This window comes from Thamnophis sirtalis, unplaced genomic scaffold (genome assembly GCF_051295495.1).
Source record: "Thamnophis sirtalis isolate CommonGarterSnake01/CBP01778 unplaced genomic scaffold, rThaSir2_p1.2 scaffold_5, whole genome shotgun sequence".
Lineage (NCBI taxonomy): Eukaryota > Metazoa > Chordata > Lepidosauria > Squamata > Natricidae > Thamnophis > Thamnophis sirtalis.
The window spans coordinates 21,053,673-21,079,166 of NW_028261385.1; the positions used below are offsets into that span (position 1 = coordinate 21,053,673).

At 37.5% G+C, this 25,494-nt stretch overlaps 1 protein-coding gene across 2 annotated transcripts in view; it reads right to left on the reverse strand.

Moving 5' to 3' along the window:
* Positions 1–2,905: 2,905 nt before the first annotated feature.
* NADK2 (NAD kinase 2, mitochondrial) overlaps positions 2,906–25,494 on the reverse strand; it is a 28,544-nt gene continuing 5,955 nt past the window's right edge. The window contains exons 2-12 of one of the 2 annotated variants that reach the window (XM_014076324.2): positions 24,752–24,840; positions 21,990–22,078; positions 18,448–18,529; positions 15,055–15,138; positions 13,320–13,456; positions 12,922–13,000; positions 11,422–11,565; positions 10,494–10,549; positions 9,765–9,818; positions 8,921–9,044; positions 2,906–6,390 (exon numbers count right to left, since the gene is read on the reverse strand). In XM_014076324.2, the coding sequence (XP_013931799.2) occupies positions 6,252–6,390; positions 8,921–9,044; positions 9,765–9,818; positions 10,494–10,549; positions 11,422–11,565; positions 12,922–13,000; positions 13,320–13,456; positions 15,055–15,138; positions 18,448–18,529; positions 21,990–22,078; positions 24,752–24,840 (1,077 nt within the window). In that variant the 3' untranslated portion in view covers positions 2,906–6,251. The remainder of the gene's footprint in view (positions 6,391–8,920; positions 9,045–9,764; positions 9,819–10,493; positions 10,550–11,421; positions 11,566–12,921; positions 13,001–13,319; positions 13,457–15,054; positions 15,139–18,447; positions 18,530–21,989; positions 22,079–24,751; positions 24,841–25,494) is intronic. The other variant, XM_014076325.2, reaches the window with a different exon arrangement.

Genomic DNA, 25,494 nt, shown 5'->3' on the forward strand with positions numbered 1-25,494 from the left:
CATGTTCTCTGTTTTATCCACGCCAGTTGTTATTGTTTCAGGGAGTACGGTGCATTTATGCTGATATACTTAAGATTCTGGCCTTTATCTCACAACTCCTAGAATCAACATTGGAATTTTATTCTATTTAGATCCCAGCCCTGGAATTTCTTGTCTTGTATCTCAATACTCACCGAGTACAAAAAAACAACTTGTTGCTAATTGTTACACAGATATTCCTTACAATGGCACTTGGATTGGAATTTCCGTCACTAAGTGATGTTATTGTACAGCATAATGTCATTGCTTAGCAATGGCGACCCCTGCAGACTCTATGGTCAATGTTAAGCGAGGTTTGTGATTCATTAAGTGAGCACCTCTTGCAACTTCCTGCCGGCTTCCCACAAGCAAAGTCAGTGGGATAATTGGCGGCTGAGTGAGACAGGGAGTGGTGTAATATGTAGGTGGCTGGGGCGGCACAGCACGAGCACAGTTAGTCAGAAAAGCTTGGTTCGAGTGCAGAGGGGCTGGGGAAAAGTGGACAGATGGGTATCTTTCCCACTAAATTTACTTGTGGGAAGCCAGCAGGGAAAGTGAAAATTGCAATCATGTTATTGCACCGCAAGTCGGTTGCCAAGTACCTACATCACGATCACCTGACAGCTGGGCTAGTAGGATGGCTGACCATAACCACCATTTCTCCAACACCATTTTAAGTTCAGACAATGAACAGGTCATTAATAAAAGACCCGTACTACATATAGGCAGGGGTGAGATCCTACTGGTTTAACAACCGGTCCTCTGAGCACGCGCTTCACATGTGCAGTTTAGAGAAAGCTCTCCTTCCACATGGCAAGGAAAACCACTGAGGCACAGCAATCCAGTGTGTTGCGCCAATCAGCTGGGCTTCGGAAAAAGGAAATATAGGCGAGTATAATGCAGGGGCGGGCAGGCAGGCCAACTTCAAATTCGGAGCAAACCAGTTCACTCCCAGCTGCTAGTCAGAGCTACCGGTTCACCTGAACCGGTAAAATTTCATCCATGCATATAGGAATGCAAATTAAAAAATAAAGATAATACAAATAAATACATCCTAATAAAGCTTTCCCTTTTTCCTGGTTGCACTGCAACATTTGTATAATCTGAAGAAATTTGTTTTAAAATAATTTGAAATCCTGCTGTTATTGACCATCTGTCAAGGCTGGAGCCATCTTGGAACGTCTTCATGGCTGCCACAGCGATACTGGATAGAACTGTGGGAAAGGGAGGGGAGTGTAGAGATAATGGGGGGGGGAGGATATGTAGCAGTGGTGGGTTGCAGGCCATATGCCCCAGTACGGGCAGAACCAGAGCCTGCCCGGAGCACCGGGTACCGTTCCGGTAGGGTGCTCTGAAGAGTCCACCCGCCTTCCTTACCTGTTTTTAAACCCTTTGGTGCTTCCACATACATGCATGGTGCGCACAGCACCTGCACGACACCACTGAGCAGCTGGAACGTTGCGGAGACATCGCTGGATGATAAGATGAATGTGCGTGTGCGCATGCGCACTGCACACGTTCAAGTAGAGGACACCCGGCCCCGTTGCAACTATACCAGTTGCAACGGGATCTGGAACCCACCACTGATATGTAGCCAAAATAACATTCTTCTGGGAACCAGGGATACTCTCACCAGCACCTGAAGAGGCATGGATGAGAGCCGTTCAGTTTTGGGAGGGTGGCCTGATCGGGGCCTGTGATGCTTGTGTGCAATGCGGGGAAGAACTTTGGATTTTGAATTGGGTAGGGAAAACCTGGGGAGAGTCAGAATCGGGTTTTGACCAGCTATGCCAATATGACATACATCTATATTTTGAGGAAGCCTCTGGCCTTGGGAGTTTTGATTTCATCTGGGCTATTACTTGGAACCCTGACACTACCTTCTCAAAACATTTAAAATAACTCATAACAAAACCATAAAAATATGTTTTTCAAAGTTTGCATATTTCCTGCCCACCTGATTCTGTTCTGCTTAGTAGCAAGATGAAAGTGTCTAGTTTAAAATATAATTAAATTGTCCTTAAAAGGGAAAATCAGTAAGGGAAATACAAGGAGCAAAGTGTAATTGCAACCTGGTTTTTTTCATGAAATAGGATATTAATTTTGCTACATGAAAGACTCAAAAGGGAAATTGTTGGAATTCATTCTGGGTGTTTGTGTGCAGGGCAGTTTCTGCTGTCTGAAACGCACATACACAGGGATGCAAAAACATCGCACCAGAAACATCTTTCTGGCCTAACGGTCAGGACTCACTATGCAGCCTCATGTAACAAGAACTATGTGAGCCAGCTACTCCCACACATGCCCTTTCTCCCCCCTATGCTGTGCTGTAACTTTCTATTCCCCCTCTCCCCCTCCCAATGCCATGCAGCTTGTAACCTTCTGTTCCCCCTTTGCCCACCCTTTGCCATGATGTGATTTTCTATTGGTTTATTTGTAGAATGCTGTGAACTTTTCATTAGTTTACTTGTACCATGTGTGATTATATATGCCTTTTGATATGTTCCTTTTTGATGACGCTGTAACTAACTTTTTTCTAATAAAAGAGCCCTTCGATGATCATTCAAAGCTTTTGCTCATCCCGAGGAATTTTCCTTTTGATTAGGCAAGGACACATGAGCAGCCCACTAGTGTGGCGACAACGCCACAGGAAATATAGTTGCATTAGTTCTAAATGCACTATAATATATGAGAAATTACTACGAAATATAATTTTTCCTAATTCTCTTGTGGCCCTAATAGTACAATATTTAGGAAGAAAATTAAGTCCTGTTATCTACAAGATTTTATAAAGATGTGCATGGATTATTTAACATTCTAAGTGCACAATTTAACATTCTAAAATATATTTCCTGTTATGGTAAATGTTAGTTGACATACAAAGCAGTTAAAAAAGCAAGAAAAATACATTTATTAATTTATTAACCACAGCATACATTATTTTAAATAAAACAATTTTGAAAAAAGGCATAGTTGTATTGAGTTTAATTTGTGCACATTCAACTATTTTTGACACAGCAATATTTGCTTTAAGAAATTTTGGCTTAAAGGCATGTTCTTAAGATAAATCTTTTTCGAGACTGTCTTGTTTCCACCCTATTTTTATTACCATTAACTATCATGGCCAGAAAATATATAGTTTGTCACTCAATTGTTTCTCAATTGTTTCTTTGATGCCCATTTTTTTAAAAAGCACATCTGGCATGTTTAATTGCATCATTAGGAAGGTCGAGAATATCAGTAAGTTGAGGATTAAGAGAGAGTTTTGCTTGGTAAGGCATACAGCAAAAACACAAACATTTTTATCCTCTCAAAATGTGACTGAAAACAAAAAGTGACCCTTTCAAAATCTACTAAATAGTGTCTAAATGTTAATTGCTTATAATTCACAAGCCCTTCCCACTGCTGCCTGACTGGCCAGTAGAAGGGACAGATAAAATAAAGCCCTGACAGCACACAGTGGTATAGACACTGATGTGATATCAGACAGATTTGGCATTTAGTGTGAAATTTGTATTCCCCAAAATGTCAGCTCTCAGCCTAGACGGCATGAGCCCGATGATAAGGAAGGATGTTTGCTTATTCCCAAAGAACACTAAGTTTCTAAAAATCTTTGGCAGGACTCAAAAAGCCCACTATGATATCTTCCTCTGCTTTTTCTTTAGACAGGCATCTAAGAACACTGCTATACAAAATAGCAAGTAAAACCCAAATTTTAGATCACATCATTTCAAAGGACAGCTTCTCCTTGCATCTTATTATTATCTTTTTATCTAATGGACAACAATACTATGGTATTCTTAACCCTTCATTACTGGCACAATTTAAGAAAATGGGACATAAATTTTCAACATGATGATCCATTTGCCATGAGAACACAGTGCCATTCAGACATTTAGTAAGTCCTAGCAAGAGACTGCTGTGGACATCTCCCTTAGAACTCAATCTGGTTTAATTTTTTGTTTTTAATAAAAGAGACACCAAGGAAAGTTGCAAAGCGAAGTGTCAACCTCGAGTATCACCTTTACTCTTAGCGTCACATAGTCACAGAAGCAATCTGGAAAGTACAATTGCAGCCAAGTGTTTCCTTAGAAATGTACACATCTCCACAAGAAAGCATCTTGGTCAGTTTGCCTTCTTGTAAATGACTGGCTAAGGTTGTCAAGGCAGGCATTTTGTGAACAGTCACAATCCGAAGGCAGATGTTGGCATGGCCTCAACATTCCTCATGCTTCTGCTGATCTAGAAAAGTTGGAAACCCACCAGAGAGAACCAAGACTTAGACACGGATAGTTCAGCATGCTGGCTAAGAAAAACATATTCAAGTCAAAGTTGCCCATACTCCCAAATTAAGTGTCAACTTTAGAACTTGAAGATCACAAAACAAACACTGAGTACATTGAACCCATTTTACAATTTCCTTAATTTCAAACTAACAATTACAGAGCATATCCATCCTGGCTTTATTTCACTTGTGTTTTAAAAATATTTACTTGAAACAAAATCCATTTCAGCTTTCCAATAGCTAAAATAACATGTAAACAGATAATCTCACACTTTCACTGAAAGATCTAGAAGCTTTCCATGATAGAAGCCGGACATGTATATTTCAATCCCCACCCCCACTGGGTCTTCTAAAAGGTTTATGATCATTCTGGTATTGCAAATTGAACACAACCTTTGTAAAACTGATTTTCAATTTTCTTAACTCTTCATGTTAAGCCCTAAAGATATAATTTACAATACTTTGCTTTGCAATTAGAAAAAGAATTCATCATTTAGTTCTCTCACATTGCAGGTTATCATTATTTCAAATATAAGCAGCTAACGCATTCTGTAACATTTTCAAAATGTCATTAAAACCAAGAAGAATAATTTCTTTTGAAATCATCAAAGATGATTTCTTTTTAGTGGCAGCCAATCTGCAAAATATCCTGGTGCAAGTAATGTAAACTAATATACTGCTGAATACTATCTTTGCAAAGACTTTTGCATACAACAGCTACCTGAAATAAACAAAGGAAAAAAGGCTGGCAGTCGTCACACACTTCTGTCAAGTAAAATGTGAGGAGGGGAATTCAATTCTGTTAAGAAAAACAGCTTCTATGGATAGAACTAGGAAAGGGTCAAATAAATCTCTCCATTCCACACCTCCCAGGCACAAAGTTCTTGAGGACTAGGGGAAACTTCTAGAAATGATTTGGGAGGAAAGCAAAGGAGAAGATTCTATCCCTGAGTGGAAAAACACATGGACTTGTTTGTATAATATTGTGTTTATACACTATTGTGAACAAAATGTTCCCATTATCTTGAAACTATTCATGCATATGCTTTAGAGACTGCAAAAACGAGTAAATTTTCATAATGCATGAATATTTCTGCACTTGAGATGTAAAGATTATTATACTCCTAACACAAATACACAGTTAAATTTTTAAAGGAATGATCTTGTGATATTTTGCTATCTTAGGACCTACTCAATGGAGCACCTGTCCTTGGGAGTAAAAAAACAATTAAGCTAGCCAACCCTCAACTGCATCATTATTTCTGCTTGTGGTAGGCCTATCCAAAGCACAAGCAGGCAGTTAATTATATTTAAGTCTACATGCTTGGTGCTCGAATGGGATGGGGGAATACTGGGAACTCAATAGCCAGTTTGGTATGATACGAGAAATGCAATGGTAAATAGAAACATGGTAGAAGTATGAATATTAGAGTGTAATAGAAGAACAGTAATAAATCCTACTTCAAACATGCAGAATTTAAAAAAATTAAAGTTCTTTCTGAATACAAGTATGTTATTAAATTTTTTTGGATATGACACTGGAGTATGACCAAACATCTTTAGATTAACCTTTATATTATTTGCTTTAAAAACTGAAAGAGTTCCAAGATATTTTGTTGAATCAGTTGTATACTACTTCTATTGAAGTTTATACTTTAATATTAATACCAATTGCATTTGACTCCACCTTCATTTAAAAAGCATTCTGTGGAATCAAGCTTTTAAGGGCTAATAATTTGTTGGTCTGAGATACAAACCAATTATATTTCATATTACAAGATGTAATAAATGGCAAAACAATGATTTTTCCAGGAGTTTCTCATTCAGAAACAAAAAAAGAAGTCATTTCAATCTTGGTTTCCCAAATATCTGTAAAGAGCTATTTTCACACTAGAATTGATGCAGCTCATTTCTTTATGAAGAATTTTGAATACTCTCAATGACATCTTCAGTCTTCTAACAAAACAGTACGCAGGGCATCTTCTGTATTGATTAATATTGATGCTATTGCTCCATCATTAAATTCAAATGAAGTTCCTCCATCTACCACCATACAGGCATCCCAACAACGAGAGCGAATGCAAACTCTGAAAATACATTACAGAAAAATACTTATGACAAATGATCAAGTGAATAATTTTAAATACATATAACAAAAATTAGAAGCAACACATATTTGATAAGGCATTAAGATGGAATAATGTGGTCATTTAATATGGGGAATGGAATGATGTTGCTAAACTACAGATAGTCCTCGACTTATAACAGTTAATTTAATAACCATTTGAAGTTACAACATCACTCAAAAAGTGACATGACCATTTTTCATACTTATAATGATTGCAACATCCCCATGGTCACATGATCAAAATTCAGAGACTTGACAACTAACATATTTATGATGGTTGCAGTGTCTCAGGATTATGTGATCCCCTTTGGCAAGGTTTTGACAAGCAAAGTCAGGGAAGCCAGATTGACCTGTTACTAATTTAACACCTGCAGTGATTCACTTAACAACTGCGGCAAGAAATGGGTCAAAGGTCACTTTACAATGTCTTGCTTAGCAACAGAAATTTTTGGCTCAATTGTGGTCTTAAGTTGATGTAATGGAAAGTCTTCTAGCAAAGTTCTGGTCTTGTTACAGATAGGAATGCCTAAGAAAATATTCAGGTTGAGAGACATTCTTGAGGAGGAACGATTTTAGAATTCTATAGTATCACAAAAAGAAACAAGCCTCAAGCAGAACAAGGACCTTACTCAATTATAAAACAAAATTTGTTCAGAGAGCCCTTTCACCTATTCTGTTGAAATAACACATTTCATTATTTTTTTTCCAAACTATGGTAGGAGAAAATAATGTATACAACATTTTCAGTGAATATCTTCATGAAACATTAATTACAAATGGAACCGTATATCATTGCAAAGGTAGCTTTTGGGAAAGAAGCATGAAACGTACTTTTTCCTGTAAATTGTAAAGAAATACTTAATTGACCAAAATTATAATACTCTTTTTACAAAATGCATCATCATTTTAAAGGACATATCATATTTTTTGGAGTATAAGATGCATCGGAGTATAAGACGCTCCAAGGTTTTGAAGAGGCTTAAAAAAAAAAAAAGTAGATAGGCAGACAGAGGGAGAGAGAGGGAGAGAGAGAAATAGAGTAGGGAGGGAGGGAGAGAGGGTCGGTAGGTAGATGTTTCCAGGTGTATTTATCCATGTGCTGGAAAGATAGATAGAGGGATAGAGAGAGAGGAAAAAAAACAGTAGGTAGGTAGGTAGAGAGAGAGAGTAGGTAGGTAGGTAGGTAGGTAGGTGGATAGAGAGAGAGAAATACAGTAGGTAGGTAGGGAGAAAGAGTAGGTAGGTAGGTAGCTAGGTAGGTAGAGGGATAGAGAGAGAGAGAGAAAGAGAGAGAGAAATACAGTAGGAAGGTATGGAGAGAGAAAGGGTAGGTAGGTAGATGTTTCCAGGTGTATTTATCCATGTCCTGGAAAAGGAAATCACTGACAACCTGCAGCACCTAAGACTCAATGTAATTCTCATCAATCACTCTAACTAAAGAACTTTCCAAAAAGGGAAAAAAATTTTTTGTGCACTCTGCAAACCTCCCCAAAACGGCCTATATTTTGTGAAAATGGGCCCTTTTTTCAAATAAAAGACATGAATAGACTTGTGGGGGATTGCAGAGTGCTCCTGGGGGGGTGGCCCCCCCCAAAATGAGCAAAAAACAGCCCATTTTTCACAAAAACGGGCCCGTTTTATGTGAAACAAATTGCATGCAAAGCCTTATGGAGGCTTATAGAATGCTGCTGGGGGCTGGAGGGGCAAAAAACAGCTAGCAGCTCTCTGAAAGCCTCCATAAGGGTATGCACGGCATTTTGGTGAAGGGGCATGGCTTTGTGAGGCAAAAAAATGCTGTATTCGATGTATAAGACACACCCAGATTTTCAGCCTCTTTTTTGAGGAAAAAGGGAGCGTCTTATACTCCGAAAAATACGGTACTTTTCAAAAACTATAACTGCTATTATTTTTGCTTCCACTGGAAGAAATAATCTTCGATGCATTTCTTATTTGTTTGCTCTCATTTAAGTCAACTATATTTTGCTTTTTGATTAAAAAGGGTCCTTTGTGAAGGGCTACAATGCCTGCAAATTTCCTACATACCTTATACTATAAAGTGATAAGAATTTACTGAATGCAGTTTGTATTCAGTCCCAAAATGGGCACAAGAGAACAAAGATAGCACCTGTCTGTAAGCTTTTTAAAGCAGCTAATTATTTTTCCATGGTTTGTGTAGCTACCTCCTGCAGCTCCACATGATCCAATAAAAGATCCATGTGCTTTATTTTTAAAAGTTGTAAACAAGTGCTATACTTACACTCATGAAAATTCAATTGTTTTTGTATTGGTCAGAGCTACTACCTTACCTTACTGATTTTAACTGATAGTTAATAAAGACAATTAGCTTTGGATTTCCAAATTAAAATTCAGATTCCAACATTGTATTCAGTGACCAAGAGATCAACTGAAAGCAATTATCTTCCAGATCTGAATCTAAAATAGCTGCTGTTCAAATTATGGTTAGATAAACAATTACTTTTAATACTTACTTTGAAGCAAAACCCCGTTGCCGACTACTTGAAAAAACACGGTTTGAAATGGGTTCTCGTATACTAAAAAACAATCTGGGTTCTTCTGGACTATAGAGCAGTGATTCATTATATCCATTTGTTACTGAAAAAGCAGAAGACAATCAATCAGGTCCTTTAAGTAGCACACTACGAGTTAGTGCCCAAATCATTTTTTTAATATAGTTAAATTTTCTGATTTTATGTAACACAGAAAAGCTGTGAAAAGCTTATGAAGATTATTCTTCAAATGTTGTGGAAATTAACTTGCTTAAATCTGTTATTTTTTAAGTTACTAAGTGTTATGTTAGCCTGTCCCATCAGAGATTGTGGAAATATGACATATTGGAAGCAGCGCTTGAACTACATTCAATTTATTTGATTTCTATTTACAGATGTAAAAAGGAGTTCCTGCAGATTTTATTCTGCTAGTTCTTGCTGACTATAGAAGGTGGTGCTCATCTTCATTTCAGGGCCACTGAGCCAGCGCTATCCGAAAACATTTCCGTGATCATATGGCCAGCATCAGATCATGGAGCACTGTTACCTTACTATGTTTTCAAACTGCTAGATTAACAGGAGCTGAAGCTCATCCCATCATGTGGCACTCAGGTTTAGAATCTAGGCTGCTGGACACCATCTTAAAGCCCAGCACCAACCCCCATTTTTACTTACATATGTAACAACCTTTAAATTAATATGAATGCTTGTAAGTTAAATGTATAAAATAATGTTGATTATTTCTGTAACTCTGAAATTCTGAGCAAAATTGAAGTACAAAACAAATTGGTAAACCACGATTAAACGCTTTAAAGATAGGCCTCACCTTTCTGTATTAATTCCTTGTTCAACGGAAGCTTTAAATTCTCATAACTTTTAGCTATTAAACCAAAAGAAAATTGTTTGTTATAGAAAATTATATATTGCATTTGCTAGACAATGTGACAAATGTGACTCTTACAAATACTTCTTACAAAAATAAGAAACAAAATTCTAAAAGACACTTCTATTTCTGACCAGCATCTGACCAAACAATAAGGGAAATACATAGAATACATACTACAGGATAATCTCTCATCTAAATCAAAGGTAAATATGCATGTTGGTTATATATAGAAAAATGGAGAAGCAATAGGTTTCCCATCCCTGATAAATTTAAGAGCAGTTTCCCAAAATGCATCCTTTGTTCTGATTCAAGATTTGTTGAGCAAAAAACTCTGGTTTGGTTTAACAAAAAATATAGTAAAATAGAGACTTTATTTTCTAAAGCCATGTACAGTTCTTCAAAAGCTTTTCAAGTTTTACAAGTGTTCTTCAACTTATTTTCTCTGTTACAGATATTAGACTCCTACAATATAAGCACAGTTTTAACAGAGATGTTTTATATCATTTTAGTAGCATTTCAAAATTGTGTTACCAATGCATATGATAAATATTTAGTCTCTGAAGAAAGACAATGTACTTCTAGACTATGTCAAGTTCAGATTAAATTAGACGATACTCTAAAGGTTTCTTTACATTGTTTTCAATAATGAGCATGTCATTAGGAACTCACCAATCTTAAGAATTTCTTCCACAGCCTGATTTGCTATTTTGTTGATATTAAAAGACCTAAAAGAGAATTTAAAAAAATAATAACTAGATCAACTGTAGCTTGGAAGCCTTTCTCCCTGTCTCTAGAATTTTCATTATTTTAATTAATTAATATTCATTACTATTATTTCTAAAAACAAATGTTTGACTTGGAAGCTGAAGAAAAAAGAATAATAAAAATGTTGGCTAACAAAGGTTTAACAGCAGTTTGAATAAAACAGAAATTCCCAGAACCCACAACATTGTTCAACCATACAACAAAGTTTTTTTTAATTTTAAGGCTACCTAAACACTGGGAAATCCTGGAAATTATCAAACCAAAAGGAATTTACTTTCAGTTTGTTTTCAGCAAATTGTAAGCATTTCTTGGGATAATATTAAACATGCTTAACTCTTTATCTAGAAAAATTAGGGGAGTAGTAAAATTTCTGTCAAATAATCCAGCAGGTTAAAGAGAAATTATGTCTATTTTTGAGTGCTTACAGAATGTGTTCTAGAAAACATTCACTTGAGTTCTAAAATCATAATATTCCATAAGGATAGTAATGTATATATTTTACAAGTATTAAATATGTTCTTAGTACATGAAAATTTATAATAAAAATCATTATGTACTTAAAGACTAAAATAATCCAAAGATTAAAAGTCCCAAACATTAAAATAAGTTCAACAGAGCTTTTCCCCCAAATATGGTGTTTTTTTTCAAATACATACACAGAGTAACATATAAAATAGGCAAGGCTTAAAATAACTCAGTAAATATAAACCCTCTACAACTTACTTCTTTTAACAGCAGTATTGGATATTGTATCAAAATAAATGTACTATATATTATTACTTTTGGAAGATTTCCACAGATAAGTGATATGACAGAAGCACACCAAACTTACCAAGCTTTTGATCCAGTTCCAGTGCATATATTGAGACCTGAGCTTTTTTGTTTCTCCCATGGACCATCATCAACTGATATTTCATAATAAGAAGCCCTATGAAGGGAGAATTTAAAACTGGGTTTGCAGGACTTATAGTTCACCCTGAATAAGACAGAACACAGCCCGACATCAGGCATGTACCAGTCTAAAAAGGCTAATTTCAAACATGGCTGAAAATTTTACTACTGAATTTGTATGCAGCAGTTTTAAAAAGCAGATTTTAAAGAATCAAGATATATTTTTGATGGATAGGATTTTTTAGATCAGTTTTCAAAACTCCAGCATGTTGTTAGTACAAGAGCAAGCCATTTTGAAAGCCTTTTAGAATTTTCTAGTAATTTTGTTTGCAATTAGCAGGAAATCTACTAGTATTGAACACAACAGAAATACATACTAGTTTCCCTTCTACATAATTGTCCCTGTCATTAAAATTCAAAATGAAATTTTAATTGAAGCCGCAAGTGAGAGAAATCCCCTTGTCCCTCCAATCTGTACAAAACATGTCCTCTTTCAGATCATATTGCTAGCAGAACAATGCATCTACAGAACAAACTGAACTTGTCAAAACCATTTTCTTAAATATACTCAGCTTTATCAACTATAACTATTTAGTTTATGGTTTCATGTTTCCTACTATTATATATGTTCCGATTCTCTGATTCATGATCTGACATACCTTCTGATCTACTATTCTACCAAGCACTTCATTCATGATTCTGTTCCATTATTATAATTAAATCATTTTCACAACATCTTTTTCTTACATCCTACACTAATGCTTGTGCAGCTGCTCCATGTGTATACAATACACTTCTAGGAATCTTACACAAAATCCTATGTACTTTCAAAACAGCCATGCAAGCTTTCCAAAACATGTAGTTAATTGGAACTTAATTGAGATATGCTTCACTAATTCTAGTGAAGTTTGAAAAGTGTAGCTTTTGAATGTTTTGCATAGTACTAAAATCCACTACAGTAAGAAAAAAAGTGTTTCTGAAAATCCTTAAAACAAGATTATTCTAACTTATTTTTATTTCAATATGAAGTTCATTAGACAATGCCGGAAAAGGCAATTTTTACACAGCTAATATAGCCCAGTCAGTGGAATCAAAAATTCAATACCAACACATAACATGCAAGGTGCAAATTAAGATGCATTAAAGATCAGCTAATGATTTTTCTTTCAAGAACTCACAATAAAATGAACACGTAAGACTTCTTAAAAAATATAGCACTTAACTGCTTTCTCACAGGCTTCAGAAGCAAAATATTATCATTTGGATTCAGTAATCAAGTATGAATGCAATTCCATAGATTAATCAGTAAGAAAGCAAAAGAATATAAAGATTGATTGAAGATATTATGAATCAGTAGTTTGGAAATTTTTAATATAAATAAAAGTATTATGTTTACAGGCTATGCCAAACAGTAATGCTTGCAAGTAGATGTTTAGCATACCTGGATGAGAGAGACTCTCCAATAAAGACTTCATTTAATGATCTTACAGGCAAGAGGTGTGGTTCAGAAATCTGAGATCCTGCAATCACGGGCAAATTACATGGGTGAAATATAGGCCAAGCAGATGTCTCTAAAAACACACTCAAACATGAAAATGTCTCTGAACTAAAATTAAGACGATCCTTATTTTCAGACTTGGTATGAAAACGTTCATTTTATACAAACCTGGCTGCATCTATTTATAGGAGCTCTGCACTTAATAGAAGCATTTGATTTCTATTCTGAGCATGTTTTCCTACTCTGTTGAGATGGCAAATTAAGAACTGAGGGGTTTAAGATTGGGCACTATTAATCATCAATCAGAGTTGAATACATTTTTGGAGAAAAACAGTACTCACTTTGATCCTGAAATCTTCCATTAACATGGGCCCTACTATGCTGTTCTTGACTCAGTTGCTGTTCATGTAAATCTACAGGGACTGGGTTAATACCAGTTCCTTCAAGGTACAACCGGATTCGTTGCCTCCATTGCCATCTTTAAAGATGAAGGATAACACAAAAAGTAAAGCAACTGAAACGGATGACAATTTTTTCCATAAATCACCACTACAACTGACACATACAGCATTCAGAAAATTAACAACTATTTCATATAAACATTATTTAACTTACAAAGATATTTAGTTGATGGGAATGAAATTCATATTCTTATCACAGTCTAAATTATTAAATAATTTCTGAAAGTTCTAGGGCAATTTAACTTTAAGCATCCCAAAGACAAATTGTTCTTTTTCTTATTTTCTGATGTTGGAGGAGATGAATTTTCAAAACAGTACAAGTTGATTTAGTGTGAAACCAAACAATCTAAATATTATACCATATATTTAAGGAAAAGAAAAATGCAATTAGTGCTTTAACACGCCTCAAAATATAGTTAATGATCATATTCCTATTACACTCAAATTATACTGAATTCATTATTTTTGCCAGATCTATTGTCACATACATATACAATATTTAGAAGATAATCTGTAGGTATGTTATCAAAATATAAAATAACCAATTCCATGCATTCCCTTACTTACGTCAATTATTTTTAAAAAAATATCAGTTAGCCTCTCTAACAAATGTTAAGGACAATGACAGTATACCAGCTACTGAAGAATAACTGATAGATTTGATAATTATTGCACACAATGATTGGGAAATTATTATTATGTTAACAGAATTAAATTTCTGGTTGAGCTACAATATATGATGAGCCTAAACAAACATACATATCTTTTTAAAAAATGTTATTCTGATTTTTTTATTTTCTTCTAATATTTATAGAGCCTTCTCTCATCATACTTTTCAAAATAAGGAACTCAATGAAAAAAAAAGTGTTTTCTAACCAATTCCCTATTTCAGAACCTACATGATTTGCACTACATGTGGGAAAATATGATGGGTACTACCATGTGAAATAGGGAAGGGAAGAAATGATTCACCATTATTTTCAAGTTTATTCATAATTAAAACCTGTCTTAACATAATTACATGAATTGTTCCTACTGGAGATTCCAGCCAAGGCCATTCCTCCCACCATTTTTATTGCTCTGACAGACTTTTGGCATGTTGTATCCACTGAATACATTCAGCTTCTTCTGGCTGTTGTAAGAAGAGGTATGTGTGCCCATTAGTTCTTTGTCCATTTTATTCAGCATTTCTGCAACTCTGTCATAGCTTCCTCAGACAGATTAGCACCCTGTTATTTCTCAGTAGCCTTCTTTTTTAACGCCAGTACTGTTACCACTTTCTATTTTAAAAATAGTGAGTTTCATCATTAAATAATTACACTGTTGGATTACACTGATTTCTCCCAAGTTATATTAGTCATCATCATAGTTCCTGCCCATTTCTTGACAATATTTTGAGTACATTTAAAACTGACTTCAAAATGTGTACATAAGGGCAAATTAATCATTGTTTCGCATTCAGTGATTCCTATACTTCTATATTAACATAGGATGGGAAAAAAATAATCATTAGGTTTTATCCCTAATACATGTCAGTGACACTTAGATAATATTTGTCTAAAACCTAACAATATTTTTAAAGACAAAGTTATCTAGAGATTTAAGTTTATATTACCTGAATTCACCGCTATAAAATTTCTGCAAAGCATCTGGAAATGAGTGTGTATATCGTACAGGTAAACACAAATGGCCCTCAGATCTGTATATAAAATAACAATGGAAAAATAATACATTGTATTAGAAAACTTAGTACATTTTTCAAGCAAAGATTTATTTTCTCTCACCCATTCTAAAAGAGGATTGTGTCATATAATAATGGATTATATTACTCTAACTGAATTTTCATGCATTTTAATTGGCAAATATGAGGGACTGAGCAATTTATCAACTATTTCTCACAGAAACGTCAATACACTAACATCTTGTATTTCATAATTCTTGTTGACTTAAATTTAAATATTTAAATGTAAGCAGTGGACAAAAGCAACAACTCTCAAAAATAAACCAACATACCCATCACACTACTGAGGTATGCAGTGTTAGCAAGCACAGAATAGTAATAAAAAATAGCAAGCGATAGAAATTAAAGGCATGAGTCATTTCTAGGGAAAAGAAACAGCAAAATACAGCAATACCATTTAATTCACTATTTCTTTTCATAAAGTTCTACCTCGCAGTACTAATGATGCTGCAGAGTCCAGAATGAACAGATGCACACTGAATACAAAAGTGAGTGACAAAAAAGAAATACATAGAATGCAAGGGTGCAAAGCAATTCATGTTTGAATTCAGGCACCAACAGAATGTGACATGTTGTTTTGGAGTCAGCATCTTATTTTCCTGCAATTGCGAGGCCACTTCCCTATGCTGTTCTACCCCACTTCCTAAGTATTCCTTTATGATTGCATTCAACTTATTTTGATATTTCTCTAGACCAGGGCTGTCAAACTCCCGGCCCATGGGCCGGATGTATCACATGCTGGCCATGTTCTTACCTGGTTTAGCAAAGGGGAAAATGTCCCGATACGTCATGTGACGCTGCCGTGACGTGAGTTTGACATCCCTGCTCTACTCAACCCCGTTCCATATAACAAAGGCAGTAGCAACATGCTCTTATACAGAAGCAGTTTTGCGTACTTGACAAATATTCATTCCTTACAAAAAGCCACATTTTTATAATATCCGCAATACAGGGAAATACATGTATATCTTTAAATTAATTAATCTTAAGTAATCTTTAAATTAATCTTAATTAGAAGATTAATTTATCTTCTAATACTTATTCATATAGGATTTTCTCCTCCTGCAGTAGTGGTTTTTCCCCTCTCATTTCTTTTACTTCTTTTCCTCTTCCTCCATGTCCATTTCCCCCCAAGATTCACTTGACACTACCAAAGTGAATCAAAGCACCTCATCACCCAAGCATCCTTCACCAATCCTTTTAATTTTTATCAGAAAAACAGCTAACAATTTTACATGTGAACTGATGTCTTTATCATGTTTACAAATGAAATAACTTATGCACAGACCACTTACATCATGTTCCTCTGCATGTTATCTGTCAATTCCACAAAACCAGATGATCTTCACTTAGATCTATTACATCACCCCCTTTTCTTTTAGTTTCATAGACATGCAAAACACGTTTAGGTTCATTTTTATTGCAGCCAAAGTCAACTAAATGAACTTTTTACAAGCAGACCAAAAAGAAAAAAAAATATGATTCCTGTCATTTGCTTCTCCTGCATATGTCATGGTTATCACCATACCGGTCCAAAGATATTGATCTCCACTATCCATCATGGCTTTGATCTATCATGGCTGTCATGTAATATTTTTAATAATATAGAGAAACTGAGACTGAACTATCATCTTAATTATATCTATGGCATATGCTGCATTCCCTGCTCATAGTAACAATACTAGTAAATGTTGACACATTTTGGACAGAATATTGTAAGCGACTAATACTCAGTTTTGCTTGCAAAATTCTCATATTGTTTTATGCACATTAACATAAGAGGCTATTTTGCAGGTTCCCTACTTTCCATCAACTCATGGTATTAAAAATACATAGGTGTTTAAAATAGGTTAATGTTACTATTTTCATATTAGGTGTTGCTGATTAAGAGAGCCAGTTTGGTGCAGTGGCTAAGTCTCCAGGCTAAAAACTGGGAGAGCATGAGTCCTGCTTTACACATAAAGTAAGCTATGCAATGTTGGGTCAGTCTCTTTCTCTCAGCCCTAGAAAGAAGATCATGGAAAACCATTTGTTGAGAAAGGAATCAAAACTGATTTGAAGGCCACCCTCCCAATCCCACAAACTATAGCTTTAGAGACAAAGAAAGGGAGGAGATCATAGTACATGATAAATATTTAAAAGCGAAGACTTTTTATTCTAATGTAGCAATATGCTTAAAATGAAATGTCATTTTAATATATAATCAATGAACGGTAGTACATTGGATAACATTAGGTGTACAACCAAGTGGAAAGTACCACTACTTCAAGATAATCAAATGCTATTATCAAGTAACACTAATTTACACTTAGAATAGCAATGCAGTGTTTACATTATAATGGACTCAGGGTATATAATTCATGAGCTAAAATGCTAATGAATGCACTTCTAGTGGAAATTGTATTAGTTATCAGATGAAAATTATTTTGATGCTGATGAATACTAGTGTAGTATTAGAGTTAGTGTTGGATTTGGATCAGGAAAACCAATATTCTAGCTCATACCTAACCATGGAGTTCATTAACAATTTTGGGGCTTGTTATTATCTCTCACCTCAACCTATCTTACAGACTAATTGTGGGGAAAAATGAGAAAAGCAGGATGCAAAGTTAGTAAGTAAATAAATACACTGATACTGAAATTTGTAGAACTCAATTTAGAACATTTGATTTATTTAGGCATATAGATAGACCCAGTTTGGTCTAACTGTTAAGGCATCAGGATTAGGTTAGGTTAGGGTTAGTGGTCTAGTATCTAAGGCACCAAACTAGAAAGTGGGAGACTATGAGTTCAAGTCCTGCCTTAGCCATGAAAGCCAGTTAAGTGACCTTGGGTCAATCACTATCTTTTAGTCCAACTTGCCTTTACAGGATTGTTGTGGTGGGGAAAATAGGAACAAGGAGTATTGATTTTGTTCACCACCTTGAATTATTTGTAACAATAATAAAGGTGCGATACAAATAAATAAATATTTAACATCAAAATTTTAAAAATTACATTTATGAACTTATAGTAATACTTTGTACACTTGCAGAACCATTCTGTTTTTTTTCTGATTAGCATAATACTGCTACTGAATTAAGCTTTGACCATTTATGCTTCTGAGGACATTTTCACACAAATAAAAGGTAAAACAAAATGTGGGGAAAAGGTTGAATATAAGATAATACATCAGAAGTATCTATGGGGTTCAAATTTCTATAATGTGGCAATTATTTATTTGGCTACCCAAACTCATCATAAGATGCCAGCAAATCTTAGGCTCACCTGTCTGGATCTGTATTTATTCCAATAACTGGTTTTAATCGATCCAGCACCTTACTGGCCGCCAGAAGCATTGTTCCATCACCTAGGAAAAAGATAGGGTATCAGAGCATGTTTATATAAGAATTTTTTAACATTCCAAAATGAAGTATTGGACAAACATCTTAAGGGGGAAAAGGGACTATATGTATTGTTATGTGCCTCAATGCATCTGGGGGCTGTTAATGCATCTTTGAAGGCAGTCAGCTGAAAGAGTACAGGTACATGCTCTCCTGAAGAGGATAATTCTTGAGTCAGGATTCAGACTCAGTTAAACTGATAATTATTTTTCATGTAATAAAATATTGCGTTGGATGATTGAGATTCCCCATGATGGGGAATTATGCATCTCATGGTCGTATCAGAGATACATACATCAAGTCTCAGCAATGTCTCAGCAAAATTCCACAGCATAGTATTTTTCTGACAACCTACAAGGTTTGAAAGTCAGAGGTATTATTTTGCAAAGGTACATTTGAACAGGCAACTCGAGTCAATAATTATGAGGGAACGTCATCAAACCTGTGGCTACTCCAAAATGGAGAATTCAATAGTCCTTTTGCCATATTTTTATTTGATGTATTAGGTTGTATACTAATTGTTGTTAAAATCATAGTATAACATAGTATAACAATCAAAGACAGTAAGAAATTATAGTAAGAACAATCATCCATTATGATTTTCTTTAATATAGTAATTTTTTGTATCAGTGGCTATTGGGTTAAGGTATTCTCGCCAAATAATAAATTCACCCATAAAACAATCCAAATACACCAGGGATGTGCAGTCAGGGGAGGCGAGGCCTCACCAGTGTCATGAGAGGAAAAAAAGAAAATTACATTAAAAGGAAAAAGGCTAAGGTAGTTGCTGCCAGAATGACTCTGCTTAGTGCTAACTGCAGGGGGAGGCCAGAGAACTATGGGCCTCCTTTGCATAAGGAATTTTTCGCCTTTTAACCCTTGCTCAGAGTTAAGCAAGGGTTAAAAGGCAAAAAATTCCTTATGCAAAGGAGGCCCGTAGTTCTCTGCCTCCTGATCTGGGAGCAGCAAATTGTGCCTAAGTTGCTTTTTTATTTAATTTTTTACATTTTCATCATGGCGGGCGGACAAGAGGAGAGTTGAAATGATCCTCTGACACAGCTGGAAAAGGTGGGTCCAAGGGAGGGGGCAGGAATTCAAAATTCCAATCATCCATCCACTATAATATGCAGCTATAAAGTGACATTTGATGTTTGACCGAGTATATAAGTGTAGAAATATGGGACATCATTTTGAAATGGTCAGTTTCCTATAGAAAATTATAGTTATTCTTGAACACTTCCCAAAATTCACTGCAACATGTATGTATTATTTGGTTCACCAGTTGAAACAGAAATAGTTCCCTGAAGAATATTTAAAGTGGTAAAAAGAAGCTGACTTCTTCAAATGAGGCGCCCGGACGAGGCTGGAGCGAGAGCCGCGGAGGCGAAAGGCAAAGAGGGGTGGGGGTGTTCCAAGAGGCCCCCTCCCCTTTTGGCACTCCGCAAGCCAGGCCCGCAGCGGCAAGAGGCTCAGCTCCACTTCTATCGCCCTCCCCTCTGCTCCAGAGAAGCCGGTCTCGGGCGAGTCTCCACAGCATCTGTTCCGTCTCCAAGCAGCCCCAGGAAGAAACGGGCCAGCCCCGCTTCTCTCCCCGGACTTTCCGGGAGCGGAGGACCGCATTCTGCTCCCCCTTCCAAGCCCCAAGTGGCCAGCCGTTCGCCTCTGCGGCTCTCGCTCCAGCCTCGTCTGGGCTCCTCCTCGGCGGGCCCTCCAGAGCTCTGGGAGAAAGCAACGGGAGCCTAGGCTGGCCACTTGGTGCTTGGAAGGGGGAGCGGAATGCGGGTCCTCTGCTCCCGGAAAGTCTGGGGAAGCGGGACTGGCCCATTTCCTCCCGGGGCTGCTTGGAGATGGAACTGGGGCTGCGGAGACTCGCCCACGGCCGGCTTCTCTGGAGCAGGGGGGGCGATAGAAGCGGAGCTGAGCCTCTTGCCGCTGCGGGCCTGGCTTGCGGAGTTCAAAAAGGGGAGGGGGGCTCTTGGAACACCCCCACCCCCACCCCCACCCCTCTTCACCTTTTGCCTCCGCGGCTCTCGCTCCAGCCTGGGCAGGAATCGGTGCTCCTCTGCTGCGGGCGGGACGTACTCCTGGTGGCCTGCGGCTCCAGCGCCTGCAAGGTGGAAGTGTTTGCCCTGCGGGGCGGGTAAAAGCCGAAAGAAATCACCCCACCGCTTCTGTTTGACATAGAGGCGCCCCGCAGCTGGGTTGGACATAGCTACAGGGCGCAGGGCGCCTCTATTTCAGACATAGCTGCTGCAGGGGGGGGGGGAAGCTGCTTTCTTTCTTTTTGCCTCACCAGCCATAAGCTTCACCGCACGTCACTGAAATACACCATTATACAATAAAGTACAAATACATTATCTAGCAAATTGTATAGGAATTATAACCTCTCTTCCTATACTTAATGGAATAACTAGATATTTTCTGTAACCCAAAAGACAAAGATTAAGTCAAATATCTGTTGAGAAGGAGTTTTGGAATATTGGAGAGGTAACTGAAAATGTCTACTTTCAAAACCTCATCAGATGGCATATTTGTATAGATGGGACTTAAAAGGAAGTTTACCTTATTTGACTTGTTCACAAGGGCAGATAAAAGTGGACACTCAGATAACCTGGTTCTGAATTACACATAATCTTAAAAGTGACAACCAGCACCCTGGCAACTGTACCATTTTCCATCGCTAAGCATTATGGCTGTAAAGCACAGCTGCATCACTTAGCAGCAGCAATCCCTGCAGTCCAATTGCCATAATTAACTGAATCCTCCAGTCATTAAGCAAAGTAACTTCCTGCGGACTTCCCACAACCAAAGTAAGTGGAAGAGTCAATGGGAAGTTGCAAGTCCCAGGATGGCAGGCAGGTTGCTGCTAGATTGGAGAGGGTACATAAGAATACACAAAACTGAAACAATGCAAGCCAGGTGTGCAAGTGGTGCAACAAGGGTCAGGGAAAGTATGGTATGAGTCAGAAAATATATGTGAGAAGCATGATAATGTCCGGGAGAGTACATGAAGGTGTGGCATGGATTGAGAAATGTGTACGAGGGTATATGGGAGGCACATGTCAAAGAGAGTGTGCAAGTGACTGGTGCAAGCTGGGAGGGCTAAGAGAAGATGGGAAGATGGGAAAACTTATCCCAGAGGGAAGAGCAAGAGGTTCAGTTTAATCACACACTATAATTTCTCAGGATATATCAGTAGGTAAGAAAGTAATAGCTTTAGTTTGGCAATATTCTGTCAATTAGTTGTAAGAAAATAAAGGATTGGACTTGATTGGATCTTACAGTCTCATCAGGGCCTGGCAATTCACCAACATTTTAGCTTAGACTTACTTGTAGATTGGCAATTTTGACTTTAATATTGCTGCAAAAGTATTTATTCAAGTTTTCAATGACTCAAAATACATTTCCCCACTCACAAGTTAATACCTCCTGCTGCTATAACAGCATCTGCCCACCGGACAGTCTCTTCACCATAGTCTCTCCGTTTCACAAGCCGAACCTCAATCTTCTCATTTCTACAGAGAGATATTGAAAAGCAAGTGATTGTTCTGGTTTTCATAGTTAAGAAACGTAAAAAGTGAGGTCAGTCAATGCCTCCTAGGAAAAAAACAAAGTGAAAAGTAAAGCCTATAGACTGACAAAATTCATACCGTATTTCCCCAAAATTATGACATGTCCTGATAATAAGGCCATGCCACATTTTTTGATGGGCAAAAAGATAAGCCCTCCCCCGGACAAACCCCCATCTCCGGCCAGGCAGAGCGCTGCTCACCAACCTAGCGGTATCCCGAAGGTGCCAAGCTGCAGGAACGGGGGGGGGGGGGTGACGGAGGGGAAGAGGCAAAGGTGATCGCATTGCTTAGCGCCTTTGGGATACTGCTAGGTTGGTGAGTGGCTCTGTGCCCAGCTGAACAGGGGGGTTGCTGAGCGGCTGCTCTCTTGTGAGTGGGCTCCCAAACAGCCGGGCAGAGCCTCATGGGCGAATGGCTGTGTTGCGCTGTCGCTGACACAGCAGCCATGAAGCGACCACACTCATGAGCAGTTACCCAACAAACCCCCTTTCCAGCCAGGCAGAGCACCATTCACTGACCTAGGAGTATCGCCAAGCCATGTGAGCGCCTGTTCGCTGCTGCCTGGCTCCCACGGCTTGGCACCTTCAAAAATGGCACTGAATGGCACTCTGCATGTCTGGAGAGGGGGGTTGCAAGAGCAGCTGTTCCGCTGTTGCTTACGCGCCTCCCAGCCTCACAATGCCCTGGCCCAGCTCTCTCCACAGAGCCAGGAGACTTCCGCTTCCACCGCATGGCTTTTTCTGCAGCTTCCAAACTGAGTCTTCTGGCAGTGGCCACTCTGGGCGTACGCTCTATGGTTGTACGCTCTCCCGGCAGCTGGCCCACAATACCGGGCGGTGGCGAACAGGCGCTCACGCGACTTGGTGATACCCCTAGGTTAGTGAATGGTGCTCTGCCTGGTTGGAAAGGGGGTTTGTCAGGTGGCTGCTTATGAGTGTGGTTGCTTCAAGGCTGCTGTGTTGTGCTGCTGCGACAGTGCAACACAGCGATTTGCTCATGAGGCTGTGCCCGGCTCTTTGGGAGCCTGCACGCAAGAGAGCAGCTGCCCAGCAACCCCAAACAATAAACCCTCGCCTCATAATAAGGCCCAAGCCATATTTTGTGTCTAAAAAGAAAATAAGACCCTGTCTTATTTTGGGGAAAACACGGAATGAACTACTTATGAAACAGATCAATAATTTACATCAGGCCGAATTATCGGTTGCGTGAAAATATCCACTTATTGCATTCAACTCTCTCACATGTTAAATCCATGTAATCTATGCGTCTGCAAGGATTAAACAACAGTATCAGAATTTTGTTGATGCTTTATTAAGGTGAATCCAATTGGAATCAGAAAAATTTAGGAACCAGTTTGGTATAGTGGTTAAGGCACCAGGCTGGAAATAAGGATGCCATGAATTCTAGCCTTGCTTTAGCTCTCATCCCTAGGAAGAGGCAATAGCAACCCACTTCAGAAAAAACTTGCCAAGAAAGCACCAGGAGTCAACACTGACTCAAAGGGATCAAATAACAACAATAAAAACATATATATTGCTATACATAACAAGAAACAAAGAGCAAAATTATCTATTAGGACTTCAGATTTTATCTGCAGAAGTGTTTCAAAGCATGCAGGATCTCAGCAAAGACATTTCTGCTTTAAGATATTGCATCTGTTACATTTGTATTCCCATCCACTCAGAAGTATCTTTTGAAGCTAAATCCAATTTGCTTCAGTGTTCATATAAAAGTAGTCCTTGATTTAGGACAAGTTGTTTAGCGACTGTTTGAAGTTACGACTGACCTCCCCAGCATTGCTTATAATCCGAGTTTGGAGTTCTAATGGCCACACACACATCCCTGCAGCTATGGGATTGTATTTTGGGTGCTCAACAATCAGCCTGCATTTATGGCTGTTTGCAGTATCCCACAGTCATGTTGGCAGTTCAAATTAAGTGTTGCTGATTAAGAGAGTCAGTTTGGTGTAGTGGCTAAGGTTCCAGCCTAGAAACCAAGACACCATGAGTCCTAATTTATATGCAAAGCCAGCTACATGACTTTGGGCCAGTTTCTAAAGCCTAGAAAAAAGGCCATGGCAAACCGCTTGCCAAGAAAGCTGCAGGAACTTGTGCAAGCAGCCATTAGGAATCAAGACTGACTTGAAGGTAACCTTCCCAACTCCCACATTATAGCTTTAATGTGATCACAGGTGATCACATTTTAGGTGCTCAGGAACCAGCCCGTATTTATGGCTGTTTGCAATATCCCATGTTCTTGTGACCACAATATATGAGCTTTTTTTTGCTGAAAATCAGTGTTTACTTCTGGTTTCTGGCAAAAAAACACTCCTTGTGAACAATGGATTTGCTTAACAATTACTGCAAAAAAGTTGTAAAATCGAGAGTGGCCATGGGGTGACCTGCTTAACAATTGGCATGACTTATGACTGTAATCCCAGCTCAATTATAGTTGTAAGTAGAGGACTCCTCTACTCTAGAGGACTATACTATTGGATCAGAGTCATTATGTAATATTTTAAAAACAGGGAATATAAGAATAACGTTTAAATGTTCAGAGCCTCTGCTCACTGACATTATTTCAATTAAAATCAAAATTCTTGATATGTACCCTTACCTTAGACTATTTACAATATGTTCCACATTTTTGGTATGAATCCGATGCCGCTCTAATAGACCACTATAATTAGATCCTTTTAATGCAAGCTGTGAAAGAGAAAATTGGAAAAACAAATTGAAATAACGCAGGCATTTAAAAAGATAGAATGCAAAGAATTAGAAATTTAAAAATTATTTTTCCACCAATTGAAACAAGTATATCAGTTAAAAATATTTTAAAATTTAAAAAATAGCGTAAGAATTTGCAACACATTACCATTTTAAGCTATAAGCCTACAGACTTTATATATAAGCATTAACTGTGTTAATCAAATATTATCTTAATGAACTGATCACTATGCCATCTACAAATAACTGCCTCACATCTGACTCCCACATAAGTTTCTCATCTTAACCTATCTCAAACCAAGAAACAATGGTTAATAACTTTAAAGCAAAATAGGACATGAAGCCATGATTTCAAGTGAGCTTTATATTCTGCTTATTAGGAAGCTATCATCTACAGTTTCCCAGTTAAAGATGATGTTTTTCATCTGTCTGAATTTTATTTTCTGACTTCCATTTTTCCTCAGTTTCAGTTAATATGACACTACTTAAATAAGCATTACATTGAAAAATACAACCTAGAACAATGATGTCAGTTACTTGGATCATCTCTATATTCCTAATGACCAGGGTTTTAATACTAGTATGAAATAAGTCTCTGAGAACAGTCTATTAATCTCCTGGACATATCATTCT